The 18217-nt window shown below is 39.9% G+C and overlaps 2 protein-coding genes across 3 annotated transcripts; both read left to right on the forward strand.

The window, feature by feature from the left end:
* Nucleotides 1–6615: 6615 nt before the first annotated feature.
* LOC146711981 (C-reactive protein-like) lies at nucleotides 6616–8592 on the forward strand. Of its 2 annotated transcripts, none has more exons than XM_085455050.1 (4): nucleotides 6616–6778; nucleotides 6867–6948; nucleotides 7764–7971; nucleotides 8068–8592. In XM_085455050.1, exons 2-4 carry the CDS (start codon nucleotides 6897–6899, stop codon nucleotides 8477–8479), a joined length of 672 nt encoding a protein of 223 aa, XP_085311176.1. In that variant the 5' UTR covers nucleotides 6616–6778; nucleotides 6867–6896; the 3' UTR covers nucleotides 8480–8592. The 2 variants fall into 2 exon arrangements, with proteins under 2 accessions (XP_085311176.1, XP_085311177.1); XM_085455051.1 differs by having other exon boundaries at nucleotides 6883–6948.
* Nucleotides 8593–12680: 4088 nt separating this feature from the next.
* On the forward strand, nucleotides 12681–18084 carry LOC146711982 (C-reactive protein-like). The gene is made up of 5 exons (XM_085455052.1): nucleotides 12681–13230; nucleotides 15964–16048; nucleotides 16164–16230; nucleotides 16712–16919; nucleotides 17108–18084. The coding sequence occupies exons 3-5, from the start codon at nucleotides 16179–16181 to the stop codon at nucleotides 17511–17513; spliced, it is 666 nt and encodes a 221-aa protein (XP_085311178.1). The 5' UTR covers nucleotides 12681–13230; nucleotides 15964–16048; nucleotides 16164–16178; the 3' UTR covers nucleotides 17514–18084.
* The last annotated feature ends 133 nt before the right edge of the window (nucleotides 18085–18217 follow it).

The raw sequence follows: 18217 nt of genomic DNA on the forward strand, positions 1-18217 counted from the left end.
GAAGACGTGTCAGTGGGATTAAGGAGGTCCTCAAAGTATTCCTTCGAGGAATACTTACAGCCTGATAGGATTCCTTCTTCAGCCTGGTGGCTCCCTTCACCTCTGGTGTCCACCAGCCCGCCGCCTCTCACCAGGGGCAACTCCAGACTGAGACAGAGTCCAGCCCCTCTCCAGAAGACTGGTTCCAGAGCCCAAGCTATGCGTAGAGGTGAGCCCGACTATATCGAGCCGGTACCTCTCAACCTCACTCAGGCTCCTTCCCCACCAGAGAGGTGACATTCCATATCCAATTGCCAGTCCTGGTAGCCGGGGATCAGTCTGTCAGGGTCTCTTCTCCTGGCTGCCGACCGGCACGCAATGCACCCGACCCCTACACCCCTACGGCGCCACCTGCGGGTGGTGGGCCTGAGGGAGGATGGGCCCATGTCCCCTTTTCGGGCTGTGCCCGGCCAAGCCCCATGGACTAAAGCCCAGCCACCAGACGCTTGTCCTCGGGCACGCTCCAGGGCGGGGCCCCAGTAACCCTATCCAGGGCAGGGTAAACTGTTCCCTCAATGTTTTCCTCATAAGGGTCTTCTGAATTGCTCTTTGTCTGGTCCCTCACCCAGGACCAATTTGCCACGGGAGACCCTACCAGGGGGCAAAAAACCCCCAGACAACATAGCCCCTGGGATCCCTGGGACACACAAACCCCTCCACCACGATAAGGTAGCGATTCACAGACTGGCTTGTGTGCATTAATCTTATTATAATTTAGTTTTGTCTTCCTGGAATTTTACATTTTTAATATTTTATTAGTTTGATATTGGTGTTATCATGTGTGTTTCTGTGTGTGTGTTGCCCTCCAACTTTTGCTTCTGTATGTGACAAATTCTTTAACATCTAACCTTGATATATGTTTATGCAACAGATGTTTGCCTTCTACAAATCTATCTGTTACTGGATGTTGCTGGAAACATTGGCATTCATCCCTATTTTGGTTTGTTTGCCCTTTTGAACTCTGATATGACCCAGTCCTGCCAGTAAATCATGCAGCCCACTTCAAGGTACCGATCAAAGTCCTTGTACAGGGCATCAGGAAGCAAGTCTTGCAAGTTGATGCCATTTGGAAAATGAAACACTAGAGAGCTTTAACCTTGAAATGACCGGTGAAATCCTAACAAACTATTCAAAATATTTGGAAAATATTCTTCTATCCTTTGGAAAATTCTTCAGTGGATTTCTGCTCAGAAGTGTCTCCAAAGAAAAGAAGCCAATACATTTGTGCTTAATGTGTTTTTCTTTGTAAAGGTCATCAGGGGGCGAGTGTTAGCGAGCCCAGCAGGACTGAAGACTAAAAACTAGATAATTACTTTACTGCTCACTTTATATATGATCTCAGTAAACGTTGACCTTTTGAATTCATGGGCTTAATATCTAATTTGGGATCTTACTTGATACGACATAATGTTAATTGTGTAAGTCACAGTCTCATTAAGAGGAAAACAGGCAGACAAATTTAGATAATAAAACAATACATTTGTGTTAAAAATGACAGTAGCTTATTGTGTTACATAAGTCAATGACTTATGTAACACAATAATATTTTTGGGATTTTGCCTTTATTGGATAGAGACAGTGAAGATGGAAAGAGGTGAAGACATCTGCTTTCTGCAGTAGATTGCCTGCTCACCGACCAAGCCATATGTGTGCCCAGGTAGCGTTAATTCAAATGAACTTCACTGACCACTGGGCTGCAAGACCAGACTGACCAACCTGTGCACCACCTGAATTGATTAGATGAAGGCCTAAGACTGGATGCCCCACAAGTGGATCCCGGAATACCTAGAATTGTACAAGATCAACAGGACACTTGGAGCCTTCATCAGGAACTCAGTGGGGACATGGTGAACAACACTAGAGGCCAACTTCAAGCCTATAGCACATGTCACCATCAAGTGCGAGATCTACCGAGGAATAGCTCTGTCCCCACTGCTGTTCTGCATAGGCATGAACCTCCTCAGGGACATCATTGACAAGACTGGCTACAGATACCAACTACAGAATGGAGCAATCATCAGCCACATGGATGACATCAAGCTGTATGCCAAGAGTGAATGAGACATCGATTGAGGGAATTGAACTATATTCAAACTTATATATACTATAAGTACATAAGTGTCACGGTCTGGGTGAGTGCCAGTGTTTTTCCTCCGAGCCGGCAGTTTTATTCTCTTACATTTGTTGTGGAAATAATAAACATTGTCACTTAAACGTTCTCTGTGCTGCTCTGCGTCCTGCATTTGAGTCCTATTCCTTTCGAGTCGGCCTCGGCCGTGACAATAACATTTAACATTTCTTTCTCTCTGCCTCTTGGTATGTGTGCTTATTGCTGTGTGTGTGTCTACTTACCCTGCTTTACCTTACAGGGTGAGAACACTGGTGGGATCTCTGCCCTCTCCCTGACACACCTGAAGCAAAACATCTTACAAACAGCTGACTATGCTGGGATCTGACATTCGGTCTTTACTTGAGCTCTGCCTCACTGTGGTAGCGATCTCCTTGTTGATCTGCACGTCATGGTCCTTGTTGTCATCACATAGATTTCTAATGTGTCTTGTCCTCTGTTTAAGACATCCCAGTGGTTCCCATCAGTTTTGGAAATGCTCCTTTGTTGGATTTGGTAAATAAGAGGCTTTTGAACTAAGAACTGCTGAAAGACTGTAAATAGCACAACCATCACCTGCATTATAAATAAATCTCTAAACTTGCACTACTGAGTTTAGCGTTTGAGTTTGACCAGACAGATCATGACAATCAGCTTTCTCCTATGAAGTATTAAAGGCTAGAAAATGCTTCCAAAGAATGTAAAAATTTGAACAGATCATCATAACTTCTCTCACCATCTGAAAAAAATGATTTTAACTACTCAGTCTTGTGTGCATTAATCTTATTATAATTTTGGTTTGCCTTCTATGGAATTTTACATTTTTAATATTTTAATAGTTTGATATTTGTGTTATCATGTGTGTTTCTGTGTGTGTGTTGACCTCAAACTTTTGCTGCTGTATGTGACAAATTCTTTAACATCTAACCTTGATATATGTTTATGCAACAGATGTTTGCTTTCTACAAATCTGTCTGTTACTGGATGTTGCTGGAAACATTGGCATTCATCCCTATTTTGGTTTGTTTGCCCTTTTGAACTCTGATATGACCCAGTCTTGCCAGTAAATCATGCAGCCCACTTCAAGGTACCGATCAAAGTTCTTGTACAGGGCATCAGGAAGCAAGTCTTGCAAGTTGATGCCATTTGGAAAATGAAACACTAGAGAGCTTTAACCTTGAAATGATCAGCGTAATAATAATAATAATAATAAGAAGAAGAATAATAATAATGGATTGGATTTATATCCGATTGTTCAGTCTGACGTCACTAGCCGTGTCTGGGCCTAAACTCCGCTGCAGGTCCATATATCAAACGATCACTGTGGCATTACTGAGAGTTGAAAAACTGTCTAAAGTCTTTCATCTTTAATAAAATGATCAGCGTTCTGCTCTACCAGGTGTAACAATTGAGTTTAACATCCAGGCATCCATGAAAACGGAATTTATGACATTTAACGGAGTTAGAAGTTAGCAGGGAGTTAGCTCGCTAGCTTCTATCTAAATACAATATAGCATGTCCTGACTGCAGGGTTTTGGAAACAAATTCAAACGTACAGCTCTGTTATCACTTCCAGCATAAATGAAGACAGAAAACTAAACAGCAGTGACGTTTGTAGGGTTACTGAAGTTGGGCTAGCTGGTATATAATGATGTGCTACATGACCGCTAGCGACACAGCCATGTTAGCATAATATAAACAAGCTAACTTTTTTTCCACTCGATAAAAGTTAACGTGAGTGTTCTCGGTGGTCAGGAACAAATGTAATCGCATGGCAGGATGCTGTAAAAGGACCAAACTTCAGTCAGGAGAACAACTGAGATAATCCATCCACAATACGAGGTTAGTCGTTCATATACTGCTGCATGGGCTGGGCTGTAGTTACATCCTAAGGTTTTAAAAACTGAGCTTAAATAAATGATTAGCAGTAATAAAAGCCGAGGGAGGTCAACAGTGATCACTGACTGTTTTAGGAGCTTTTTGAGATCAAATAGAAGAAAATACATAACATTAAACATGTTAACAACACAAAAGCCATATTAAACGCAGACTACTTTAGGCCCGGAAGTAGGATTCGTCACATCATCACTTAACAATCGGATAGCGCTTTTCAAGGCACCCTAAGCGCTTTACAATACCACTATTCATTCACTCTCACAGTAGGCGGTAGGGTAAAATGTCTTGTCCAAGGACACAATGACCAGGTAATCCTAACAAACTATTCAAATATTTGGAAAAGCAACCTCAAAATAAAATTTAAAACACTTGATTTGTGCAATTATATTTTTCCATTATGTATTAGTACACTTTAACAACATTATATATTAATTAACTCTGACTCCTTCATGTTTGCCATGACAACAAGGCTAAAACTGCAGTGTGCGTCAGCTGTGAACATTGGCTCATATTTCCCACCTCAACTGTTCTTCAGTGGATTTCTGCTCAGAAGTGTCTCCAAAGAAAAGAAGCCAATACATTTGTGCTTAATGCGTTTTTGGAAAGAAAAGCGTCCGGACTTCTTCCATGCAAGTGAAGAGAGAGACTACATCAAAGGACACCATGGTTTCATCTGGTTCCAGGGGAAGTTTCTGGACCTTGTCGGTGAAGTCGGTGGAGTTCTTGATGTGGTGTGGGGTGTTCCCCACGAGTGGTGCTAGGATGGTTGCAAAGTGTTTCGAAATGTTGTAAGTGGCTGAGTTTATGCTACTGACAATGGGTCTGAGTGGGACCCTTTCACAATGAGCTCACCCGAAACCCTGGCTGATTGTGACCCATACCCGTTTTCACACCTTGGCTCATGTGATTAGGTAGAGGATCATCAGGGGGGCCTTTGTCCCTCTTTGGGGGGAAATTCCCACTGGATTTAAATCTGGGACTCTCCACCATTTGACCTTAGAACTGAAGAAGCTTCTCGGATGAGAGGTGAAACGTCTTCAAGCAACTTAAAGAAGTCCAGACGCTTTTCTTTCTAAGCTCCTTAGACTACGATGACCTGGATGACTGAGAACCTTCACAGACTTAATGTGTTTTTCTTTCTAAAGGTCAGCAGGGGGCAAGTGTTGGTGAGCCCAGCAGGACTGAAGACTAGAAATTAGATAATTACTTTACTGCTCACTTTATATGTGATATCAGGAAAAGTTGACCTTGTCATATGACTGTGATTGCCCCGCCCCTCCTTGAGCCTGGTTCTGCTGGAGGTTTCTTCCTGTTAAAAGGGAGTTTTTCCTTCCCACTGTCTCCAAAGTGCTTGCTCATAGGGGGTCATATGATTGTTGGGTTTTATCTGTATCTATTATTGTAGGATCTACTGTACAATATAAAGCGCCTTGAGGCGACTTGTTGTGATTTGGGGCTGTATAAATAAAATCGAATTGAACCTTATAAGAATATACCACCTTACGTGGTTCATGTCTCCATCGTTCATATCTATAGGTAGGACGTTCTGATGGCCAAATCACACTTTTCAAAATGGGCTTCGTAACCCTTTTTTCGCACACAAGATCACTGTAGGATCAAATAATAGGCGTGTGTAGCGCCCCCTACTTAGTACTCCACTAATGCAGGGTACGCCCTGAGTTCTAATTACCTTAAACTTACCCAGTTGCCCTCAGTGCAAGCTCCCCCGAGTTACACACGTATAACACCTTTATCTTACTCTGAACTGTATATAAGAAACGGTACAACACACAAGATCTTTCGTTTGAACTAAGCAGGTTCTTTTCTCAGGCTCTTTCTTTCTAGTCCCTGTCAGTTTTTACAGAATTTTGGATTAACTGAAGATTTTTCAAGGAACACTATACTGACAAGTACAGTCCACTGTGTCCACCGATGTGTGTTTGGAACAGTCAGTTTCAACTGTTTAGCTGTTGATTTGAGATGAATTTAAATAATTTGGAGGTAATACTCCTCTTCATTATGCCGTCCACTTTCTGGAATGTACCTAAAGGACCACTCTCACCCCAGCAATCAACTGTTTGAACTATTACCGTCAGGCCGGCGGTACAGGTCACATAAAACCAGGACAAACAGATTCAGGGATAGCTTCTTTCCCAGAGCTATCACCGTAGTAAATAAGCACAAAAACAATTGAACCTATTCCATACCGTCACTGTCATTATATTATGCTGCTATCCTGTATATATTGTACATACTATTGTTTGAGTACTTACGATTGTGGGTTTTTTTTGTTTTTTTTATATATTTTTTATTTTTATTTTACATTTATATTTATTATTGAAACTTGCACCAAGGGAGCGGCACTCCAATTTCATTGTACTCTGTACAATGACAATAAAGGCTATTCTATTCTATTCTATTCTATTCTATTCTATTCTATTCTATTCTATTCTATACAACAAAGGAGCTTTCTTAAACAACCTCTTAAAATCTCCAAATAAAACTCAAAAGATCCTCATTAGCATAAATGTTTTTATTTATACTGACTCAAAAAGGCTGGATTTGTGTTAAGTTTCTTTTCCCTAAGTCAACAGTTTATTTTGTCTGCCCTCTGAACCCTAATTACTCACTGTTTATCTTATTTCCTCACCAGGATTCTGAGGTGGGGGCGTTTGAAGATCTTGGTTATAAAACCACCCAGCTGACTGTCAGTAGAGAGGCATTCTCAGCAGCACAGTACGTATACAGCTTCATTTTTGTCTGCAAGTTCATATAACATTTTAATAATCATTGCTGTGTATAAATTAAGATTGTATCAAAACAGGTCTGATTTTCTGCAGATCTGGGAGATAAAATGAGTCCAGCGGTCATCCTTTTTCTCATCGTCGTCTCCACGACATTGGCCGGTAACTGTAACCTCTCCATGTTGCTTGTTTGTGTATACTTGTGCATTTTTTTCATTATTTTATTATTTAAGTATTAGATTTTATACTTTTCATTGTTTTTTCATAAAATGCATTTATTTGTAATTTAAGCTTTCAGTAAAGGAAAACATGGCATTTTAATAACCTTCATTTTTAAGAAATTGAATTTGTGTGACATCATTTAAAATGCATAAATTACTAAATCACAACAATACAACATAATTTTATGCATAAAAACTCAATTTTATGCCAAAGTTGTTTAGGTTTTTATTTTATTTTGAAGTTTAATGTTTTTTCTTCATTGGGAAGACCTCAAAATGAACATGGATAATATTCTGGGTTATGCACTCCCAAACATCGGCCAAGTGATGTACCTTGGAAACATAAAGGAACTGGTACAAAAAGAGGACTTATATCTAGTAAAAATAATTCTAGCCACAACAAAAAAAAAGCAATCACAAAGAAGTGGTGACACACAGACCCTCCGGCTCAACAAGACTGGATTAGGATTGTAGAAGGTATCTCAGAGATGGAAGAAATTACATTCAACATTAGACTGATGGGGTGTAAGCATGATAGACAATGGAGGAAGTGGAAAGCATTCTTAAGTGGCACCAAAAACGCAACATAAAAAGAAATTTGCATGTGATAGAAGGTGGGAAAAGAAAGGTAAACTCCAGACTGTTTGTTTGTAATTTTCTTTACTGTATCGTTTTCAGTAAAAACTAAAACTAATAAAAATTAAAGTTGGAAAAATTTTTTTTATTTTCTTTATTGTTAATTTTGCTGCCTCTCAGGGAGTGTTACCATCAAGACCTTGGTTTTCTCCAATGAGACAAGCACCAATTATGTTGAGATGATCCCTCAAACGCCGATGAACCTGACTGCGTTCACTCTGTGCATGCGGGTGGCCACAGAGCTCAGCGGTAGACGAGAGGTCATCCTCTTTGCATACCGGACCAGAAACTATGACGAGCTGAATGTGTGGCGTGAACTGGATGGAAGGTAGGACATCTTCTGCGGGGGACAGGTGTTTTTTTTATTAAGCTGTCTGTGTGCAGACTCATAATGACTAAACATGCATGTTGTTTATGTGTGCAGACTGTCCTTTTATCTAGCTGGAGATGGTGTTTTATTTAAAGTCCCTGAGCTCGGAGCCCTGCAGACCCACCTGTGTATCACCTGGGATTCCGCTTCAGGTTTAGCTGCCCTCTTCCTGGACGGAAAGAGGAGCTTATCTAAAATCTACAGGAAGGGTCACACTGTCAGGGCAGGAGGCAGGGTTATCCTGGGACAAGATCCGGATTCTTTCCTGGGTGATTTTGAAAACAACCAGAGTTTTGTTGGTGAGATCTTTGATGTGAATATGTGGGACACTGTTCTGGCAGATAGCATGATCCAAGGCATGTTTGCAGGGGAGAGAGAACCAAGAGGAGATGTTTTTGACTGGGAAAGAACAGAGCTGAGAATTAACGGGGACGTAGAGGTCGCCACTCGTGAGCTGTATCTATAATGGAATAACCCCATTCTGCTGTATGAAATAAAGATACTTCATTGATCAAAATGTGCATCAGTATCACTGACATGACTTCAGATTACTGCTTTTTGAGGCCAAATAAAAATATCTGCTGAAATTGTCTGTGGTGAATTAATATATTACTCAACTCTGATTAGGGATGGGTATCGAAAACCGGTTCTTGTTGAAAACCGGTTCCCACTGTTTCAATTCCTTGGAATCATTTGCCATTTTTGCAAACGATTCCCTTATCGATTTCAGTCGCCCCAAATGACGTCACCACGTTGCGGAGCGTCATTTACCTGGCAGGAAACACGGCGTGTAAGCGGCTCAAACGCTCAAAAGTTTGGTTATACTTTACGAGAACGGAATTACAAAAGGGCAACTTGCAATACTTGCAAAGTAGATATTTCATTTAAGGGAGGAAACACTACGAATATCCAAAAGCATTTGCTCACAAAACACGTGATAACTATAAATGAATGTCGTGTTTTTAATTCCGCTCTGGACTCGTGAATCTCAACCCAGCAGCAGCGGTAACGTTTGCACGTCCTCTCCCGTTAATGCGGCAGGTAAATAATCAACTAACAGTGCATATTATGTTAGCGCAATCTGCCTTATTACAAAACCTGACATTACTGTGCATTTAGGTGACCATGATGAGAGAGACAGAGTCTGGCTCAGATGCTGGCAGTTCTCGCTGCAGTCTACCGGTAGCGTCTCCTTTCAGGCAGGATAGACGAATGTCACCGAGCAGTGACTCAGTTTGTGGTCAAAGGCTTACCCGATTTTTGGTAAGTGAATGTGTTTAATTGTAGGCAGGGACATTACTGGATATTCTTGTGTAATTGCTACTGAATAATTTATGTTATACTTTGTTATTGCTACAGAAGAATATTTATTTTATTATTTTACATTTACAATTTTTTTTTCCTGGGGACCCCGTGACACCACATTGAAGAGCCGTAGGCTGGATCTCTCAAGATCTCACTGCTGGGTTTGTAAGGCCATGTTACTCCTAAATTTCTATCTTGTTCAAAGAGAAGATATAAAAAAAAGTTCTAAGCTAATCGACCTTAGTGTTCTCCTTTTTTAAAAAGAATCGATAAGAGAATCGATAAAGAATCGAATCGTTAAACAGAATCGAACATGGAATCGGAATCGTGAAAATCTTTTTTTTTTTTCTTATGATGTAATAAATTGTCAAGCACTGTTTTTCAGTGCTGTAAAAAAGTGTTTGCTCCCTTCGTAATTTCATATATTTTGGGGGGTATACAAACCTGCATGGTCCTGTGTGAAAAAGTGATTCTCCACAATGCAGGAACTCCAGCAACACTTAAGGGAAGAGGAACAACTTTATTGACTGACTAACACGTTTTGGCTTGTGGCCTTCATCAGGGTCATAGTAAAATATTGTAGAAGTTTGCTTAACTAAAAGACAGGAAACAGAAAAAAATTCAAAATAACCAATCACATCTTCATAGATAAACATGTAACAGACTGATATTGGTTAATTGGCTAAGTCACACCCAAGTAAAGACTGGATTAGATCATTAATGATGAAGACGGGGGGAGGAGACATAATCACCACCAAAAAGTGATTGTCCCCTAAACCTAATAACTGGTTGGGCCACCCTTAGCAGCGACACTGCAATCAAGCGTTTGCGATAACTGGCAATGAGTCTTTCACAGTGCTGTGGAGGAATTTTGGCCCACTAATCTTTGTAGGATTGTTGTTATTCAGCCACGTAGAAGGGGTTTTGAGCATGAACTACCTTTTTTAAGGTCATGTCACAGCGTCACAATCGGATTCAGGTCAGGACTATGCCACTCCAAAGTCTTCATTTAGTTTTTCTTAAGATGAACATTTGTGTTTTGCAAAATAACCTCAGACCATCACACTACCACCACCATATTTTGCTGCTGGTAAAATGTTCCTTTCCTGAAATGTTGTGATGCTTTTACACCAAATGTAACAGGACACACCATTACATTTGGTGCATTACTCTGTGCATGCGGGTGGCCACAGAGCCCAGGAGGCAGGGTTATCCTGGGACAAGATCTGGATTTTTATCTGGGTGATTTTGATAAACATCAGAATTTTGTTGGTGAGATCTTTGATGTGAATATGTGGGACATTGTTCTGCCAGATAGCGTGATACAAGGCATGTTTGCAGGGGAGAGAGAACCAAGAGGAAATGTTTTTGACTGGGAAAACACAGAGCTGATAATTAACGGAGACGTAGAGGTCGCCACTCGTGAGCTGTAGTTATAATGCCACCCATAGGGTTGTATGAAATCTGATACTTTATTGATCAAAATGTGCATCAGTAATACTGACATCACTTCAGATTAATGTGTTTTGCGACCTAGTAAAAATATCTGCTCCGTCCTTCTCTATGCCTGATAAATCATTTTGATATCAGAAATGCCGGACCTTCTGACAGTCATGTGACAAAGGAAGCACGCCATCTTTCTGTTCTAGAGTTTAATGTAACTGAACATAATAAAAAAAAAAGTCATCATCAACAACAACTCATGCTATATTACACTGTGTCATTTCATTCATATATTCTCTCAAATATTTTAATAAGAAGTGCTGAAGATTCTACAATGTCTTTTAATTCAACAGGACGTATTAACGCATTAGTGGTTACGATTGACCACAGCTGGTTTCTCTCGGAGCATTTCCAGATGACTGCAGATTCCAAAATCCTCACTTCAATCAGCTGTATATGTTATTTAAGTTATTCAGAAGTGTCAACAGTTTGCCAAGGGCTGGAAGAAAACCCAAACGGTCACACTCAGGTGAGAGGAAACTACTGAGGATGTTTACGAACAAGACAGAACCCATCAAAGCTCAAGATATTTCCCCAGGTTCATTTTGAAGTCAAGCTTTATGAATTGATTTATAGACAACAATGGAGTCTCTGATCACCTGCTCTGTTTATTCGGATAAGCAAACCTGAGATATTTTCTGTTTGAAGGATAAATGATGATGCAAAAGTATGTATGACAGGTTTATTTTAACAACATTCAATGAACTGATCAACAGAGCACTTTATTCACTCAGTGTTGTGAATGTCTAGTTTTCCTGTGCTTATTTAAAACAGATGCAGATGCAGCCTCTTTGCTCTTCGGTTCTGACTGTTTGCCTGTGGCCGGAGCTGTAGCCATGGTTACTGGAACGGGTTGAGACTACACCGGGCTTAAAGCCAAGCTAGTCACAAGAGTCACCTCGTTGTGACGTTAGTTGAGCTTTGCTAAGCACTTCAGCTAACAAGCTAGTGCTAGCCTAACACTTGCTAACACATAGCTTGTGAAAAGGCTCTCTATGTCGTGTTAGCCCAACAACACAAATACTACTCGTTAACTAAAACCAGACAACTGCTGGAATAGCTTGCACCGGAAAACTCTTCTTCAATTACATATTCCTTCCAGGAATGCCTGGGAACTGAACTGCTGCTGGTGGTGGTACCCACGCACAGCAAAAACTGGTTAAAAAAAATCAATGAGAGAATCCTTCTAGGTTCTTATTTTTGTATGAAGAGCACAACATACAAGATACAGAAAGATCACATGAAGTAAGAAAACCCGAAACCTATCCGGTCGTTAAGTCTTGACGTCACTAGCCGTGTCTGGGCCTGTGTTGCCAACTTAGCGACTTTGTCGCAATATTTAGCGAGTTTTCAGACCCCTTAGCGACTTTTTTTCTAAAAAAAGACGTGAAAGCCCGTATCACTTTTACTCTCAACAAGCAGCGGGTGCTGTAACGCAGTCAGTTGTTCTTTTACTCTTTTACTCTTATGCTGTTTTGTTGATCACAAGGTTTAAAACTACTTATAAACACACACAAAGTAACTCTCCCAGAGTGCCAATTTCGGGTCACTTTTGCCGGTCCAAGCCCGGGTAAAGGAGCAGGGTTGGAATTGTGACATTAAAAAAACAATAATTGCTAAAAGAAATTTAATTTGTATTTCTAAATAAACTCTAAATGCATTTAGGACGTTTTTTACTCACTTTATGTCTCTTCCACGATGTTATTTGTCTCTCCAACAACATAGGTTACAATTACATTAGCATGACCAATTATGCAAATTAGGCGATGACGTCATTTAGCGACTTCTAGCAACTTTTAGGACAACCAATAGCGATTTTCCTTACTGAGGAGTTGGCAACACTGGTCTGGCCCTAAACTCCGCTGCAGGTCCATATATCAAACGATCACTATGGGATTACTGAGAGTTGAAAAACTGTCTAAAGTCTTTCATCTTTAATAAAATGATCAGCGTTCTGCTCTACCAGGTGTAACAATTGAGTTTAACATCCAGGCATCCATGAAAACGGAATTTATGACGTTTAACAGAGTTAGAAGTTAGCAGGAAGTTAGCTCGCTAGCTTCTATCTAAATACAATATAGCATGTCCTGACTGCGGGGTTTTGGAAACAAATTCAAACGTACAGCTCTGTTATCACTTCCAACATAAATGAAGACAGAAAACTAAACAGCAGGGACGTTTGTAGGGTTACTGAAGTTTGGCTAGCTGGTATATAATGATGTGCTACGTGACCGCTAGCGACACAGCTATGTTAGCATAATATAAACAAGCTAACTTTTTTTCCACTCGATAAAAGTTAACGTGAGTGTTCTCGGTGGTCAGGAACAAATGTAATCGCATGGCAGGATGCTGTAAAAGGACCAAACTTCAGCCAGGAGAACAACTGAGATAATCCATCCACAATACGAGGTTAGTCATTCATATACTGCTGCATGGGCTGGGCTGTAGTTACATCCTAAGGTTTTAAAAACTGAGCTTAAATAAATGATTAGCGGTAATAAAAGCCGAGGGAGGTCAACAGTGATCACTGACTGTTTTAGGAGCTTTTTGAGATTAAATAGAAGAAAATACAAAACATTAAACATGTTAACAACACAAAAGCCATATTAAACGCAGACTACTTTAGGCCCGGAAGTAGGATTCGTCACGTCATCACTTAACGACTGGATAGACGAAACAGAGCTACATAAAAACCTACATTCTTGCATTGTAATTCCTCTTAGTATATTTTAAACTTTTATCAGACTCTTCCAGGTCAGTGTATAGTTTGTGCTAACTTTTGGTTTTGTTAACTGTTATTTGCAAATCGTGCCTTTACCTATGGGTGTAATGGCATACTATGTGAATTATAATGACCTTCGACCTGAAGCAACGTCATTAGTTGTGTTTTGCAATGTGAAGTTTTTTATGAAATATATGAAACTTTTTGCCACAATTTTTCTTTTCATATTAGCCAGTACTCGGTTTAAAGTAGTTGGTATATTTAACGTATACTTTCACAGTATCATCAATATATGTGCCCAAATTTTGGACAGTAATTTTTTTAGGATAATTGTAGATTATTGATCAGAAAATGTTCTCAAAAATGTTGATATGAGATAAAATGAAATAACTGTAAAAATTTGAAGGCCTTATATATATATGATAATCTAATGCAATGGAACTAAATGCCAATCATTTCAGTGAAATGATCCAAAAATACATCTGGAAAAATTCAAATCAGCAGCAGCGTCTCTTTGACAGAAACAATGGCCTGGTTACTTCTCTAACACAGACGCCTTTCAACCAGACCATTGTTTCTGTCAAAGAGACGCCGCAGCTCATTTGAAAAAGTCAAATGAGAAACTATTTACAGAAACAATTTAAATGAGAAACATTTGAATTAAAAAACAAACAAACACCAAAACGGAAACAATTCAAACAGCAGCGGTGTCTTTTCTTCAGAAAACATAGAAAACAAACATTGTTTCACTGCAACAAATGGCTTTCAAACATTTTTGAGGTGTGCTGATGAAAATAAGTCTCTCAGGTCTTAAGGTTAGAAATCATCTTAATTTACACAAAATGCCTTTCTGTCATTTGAAATAAATGCTTAAGAAACGAAACACCCGTAGGTAAAGGTATGATGTAAATAACAGTTACCACATTAATCTTTTTTTTTTTTTTTTTTTTTTTGCCTGTCCCGTTTGGCTCTTTTGCCATCAGAATTGTTGTCTAAAGGCAAAGAAAGATGCCCAACGGATTTACTTTACCAAATTGACCATCCCAGCCTTGCCGTAATGGTCCATTTGATTCACCTTTTATTGTTTATTTTATTTTCACTTGCTGAATACGGGACAGACTTGACTGGAGGAAAGAAGGGGAGAAAGAAAGAGAAACAGCTGAGAAGAGGGACGGGGGAGAAGGGCAAAAAACAAAAACCAACAGAATGGGCAGGAAAAAAAATGCATATATCAATCACCTGGATCACCTGCTGAGAAAGAAAAAGGAAAACAAGCAGAAGACAACAAGAGCAACAGAATAAACAACATCACAATGATATATGGGAATTAGGGGTGCAACGATACTCGTATCGATATTGAACCGTTTGATACAGTGCTTTCGGTTGGAGCAGCAGCTGCTCTACTCTGAGCCCCTCCCGGATGGCCGAACTTCTCACCCTATCTCTAAGGGAGAGGCCAGCCACCCTTCGGTTCTGCTGAGCCAAATAAGACAGGTCAGGGTGAAGAAGTGACAGCCAAAGAAAAGCTTACCACAAAACGGAAAAGTTATGACAAATCAGACTATAAGGCAAAAAGAAAGTGCAGCTTTATGGTTTCATGGACAAAAGAATTTCTGTGGCTGCCATATGATGAGCTAAATAACCAGGGGTTCACATAAGTGGTCCGCAGGTGCGCATTCGCTGTCAAAATAAAAAACACGCACAAGGGTTAGGGTTAAATTTAAAAACTGTACTTTTGAGTTAAAATATATATTTATAATTTTAATAAATGACAAATTAAAAAGGCATGAACATTTTTTTTGTATCGAAAAAATATCGAACCGTGACACCAAAGTATTGAACCGAACCGTGAATTTTGTGTATCGTTGCACCCCTAATGGGAATATGACAGTAAATACTAAATATTAAACATTATTGTGCAGCACATAAGATCAACAGAACACAGTGTGCTTTGAGGTAGGAGCCAAAAAGGGTGTAGTTTGTGGGTGTGATCACCCGTGTGTACACCTGTGAGCATGGACGCGCTTGTTTTTAAAAGGTTCCTTCATGTAATGATCTGCTAGAGGGTGTGGGGGGGCCACAGCCCCGTCCCCCAGGGCATGAAGCAGGTATGGAGGAGATCAAAACTCCAGACATCCAGAGGCCCTCAGAACCACATTAATCTAAGATGTTATGTAAAATCATTCATGATCGAAGACAAACACTGATCAAATCCAAATTTAATATGTACAAGAAAGAAAAGAAAAATCATCAATGACTCATAATGTGATGCTAAAAAACTTAAAAAAATAATCACAATAAATAATCCACAGAAGTGTTTGTATTTGTTAAGACTTCGTGTAATTTTAGCATCTTCTTCTTCTTCTACCAAAACCAATGAAAACCAGCCAATCAATGACAGCCTGTTATTTGCATCGCAGGACTCTGAAACGGGGAGGATTTCTGGTACTCAGGTTATAAGACTGCCCAGCTGACTGTCTGCATTAGGACCTTTGGAGCATCACAGTACGTATACAGCTTCATTTTACTTTGTAACTTTACATAACTTTCAAAAAAACTCCCACTGATATTCTGTGTATAAATTAAAATCATGTTAACATATGAGTCTCATTTTCTGCAGGTTTGTGGAGACAAAATGAGACCTCTGATTGGCCTTTTCCTCATCGCCGTCTCCATGGCATTGGCTGGTAACGGTTTCTCTGTTCTTTTGTCCATCTCTGTGCAAGTTTGTAATTATGTCATTATTTACTTTTTATTGTTTATCTCATTTTCAATTATTCTTTATATGTTTTCTTGTCTTGATTAAATCCTTTTATCTGTCATTCATCCTCTCAGTGGCTCAGATGTCAAAATTTTTCATTTTTAAGAGCTCATTAAATTTGTGTGATGTCAGTTAAAACAGAACTAACAACAACAAACACATTTATGTACATAAACAGCTCTCGTGGGAGAGTTAAAGACATGGAGTTTGTTGCAGCTGAGTGTTTTGAACCTTTCAAAGGTTACAGGCCAAACCAACTTTATTTATAAAGTGCTCTAAGAACAGCAAGTTCTGACCAAAGTGCTTAACATTACGAAGAGAATGAAAATATGAATTAGTTCATACAATTTAATTACAATTAATTCGTTTACAATTTCATCAACACAAAAGAAAACTCTGCTTCTCAGGGAGCGTTCCCATTAAGACCCTGGTATTCTCCACTGCGACGAGCACCAGTTATGTTGAGATGATCCCTCAAAGGCCGATGAACCTGACTGCGTTCACTCTGTGCATGCGAGTGGCCACGGAGCTCAGCGGCCAGCGAGAGATCATCCTCTTTGCATACCGGACTGGAAGCTACGATGAGCTGAATGTGTGGCGTGAACTGGATGGAAGGTAGGACATCTCAAAGTCAACAGCATCTACACTGTGAGCTTTACAAAAACAATATCAACCAAATTTGATCTTATTGGTCCTGGTGTAAAATTGTTTTGATTCAAATGTAGTAAAATTGTGATTTTTCATGAAGCTGCCTGTGTGCAAGACTTTTATGACTAAAGGACGTATGGGTGTTGTGTGTGCAGACTGTCCTTTTACATGGCTGGAGGTGGTGTTTTATTTAAAGTCCCTGAGCTCGGAGCCCTGCAGACCCACCTGTGTGTCACCTGGGATTCCACTTCAGGTTTAGCTGCCCTCTTCCTGGACGGAAAGAGGAGCTTATCTAAAATCTACAGGAAGGGTCACACTGTCAGGCCAGGAGGCAGGGTTATCCTGGGACAAGATCCGGATTCTTTCCTGGGTGATTTTGATGAGCAGCAGAGTTTTGTTGGTGAGATCTGTGATGTGAACATGTGGGATGTTGTTCTGGCAGATAGCGTGATCCAAGGCATGTTTGCAGGGAAGAGAGTAGCAAGAGGAAATGTTTTTGACTGGGAAAGCACAGAGCTGAGAATTAACGGGGACGTCGAGGTCGCCATTCGTGAGCTGTAGCTATAATGCTCACCCACAGGAATAACCCCATTCTGCTGTATGAAATAATGGCTATTAATCAAACTGTGTGTCAATATCACTAACGTTACTTTAAGTTTTTAGAAAACAAATATGTGCTCACATCACCTGTTTTTAATTATATATTAAATACTCAACACAGATTCATATTGTTCTAGATTATTCTTATCACTTACTTGTACTTACTTTTAATCACACTGTCATAGTCCCATTGTTGTATTATGAGAGTTTTTAGAGCTTTTCTGTCAGTTATTTCCATGCATTGAGTTCTTTTAGTTTCCTTCCCCAGTCTCAGTCTAACGTTGCTACATGTGGGTTTGTGTCTAACCGCTGCATTTGTTATTTGTCTTCATTTTTGCTACCCCTCCTGTCGCCTGTGTCTACTTACCCTAATCACCCTTGTATGTGTGCCATCTTCCCCTCACACTTTTGTTTTAACGTCTGTGACGATATCTTGTATGTTTTCTCTCCATGCACTTGTGGATTTGGTTTCGTAAAAACTTTTACGTTTCCCTTTGTAGACTTGTGCCATCAGCTTATTAAAGATTGTCCTATTAAACCCTGCTGCCTCCTGTGTCTGCATTTCAATCCTCAGCTTTACACTCCATACAGTTGAAATAATATGCAGCTTGTGACATCGGCATATTTTATCACCAGGGGCTTAAAAATTAACAAGACAACACAGT

Source organism: Copadichromis virginalis, linkage group LG4 (assembly GCF_057382275.1).
Source record: "Copadichromis virginalis isolate Kocher_CV1m ecotype Utaka linkage group LG4, C_Virginalis_male_GT1.1, whole genome shotgun sequence".
NCBI lineage: Eukaryota > Metazoa > Chordata > Actinopteri > Cichliformes > Cichlidae > Copadichromis > Copadichromis virginalis.

What these genes read in the sequence shown, in the direction of transcription:
- LOC146711981 (XM_085455050.1), top strand. Translation starts at nt 6,897, where the DNA reads ATGAGTCCAGCGGTCATCCTTTTTCTCATCGTCGTCTCCACGACATTG. An exon ending in CGTCTCCACGACATTGGCCG is followed by an intron (nt 6,949 to 7,763) that starts GTAACTGTAACC and finishes GCTGCCTCTCAG; the next exon opens with GGAGTGTTACCATCAAGACC. An exon ending in TGGCGTGAACTGGATGGAAG is followed by an intron (nt 7,972 to 8,067) that starts GTAGGACATCTT and finishes TTATGTGTGCAG; the next exon opens with ACTGTCCTTTTATCTAGCTG.
- LOC146711982 (XM_085455052.1), top strand. Translation starts at nt 16,179, where the DNA reads ATGAGACCTCTGATTGGCCTTTTCCTCATCGCCGTCTCCATGGCATTG. An exon ending in CGTCTCCATGGCATTGGCTG is followed by an intron (nt 16,231 to 16,711) that starts GTAACGGTTTCT and finishes TCTGCTTCTCAG; the next exon opens with GGAGCGTTCCCATTAAGACC. An exon ending in TGGCGTGAACTGGATGGAAG is followed by an intron (nt 16,920 to 17,107) that starts GTAGGACATCTC and finishes TTGTGTGTGCAG; the next exon opens with ACTGTCCTTTTACATGGCTG.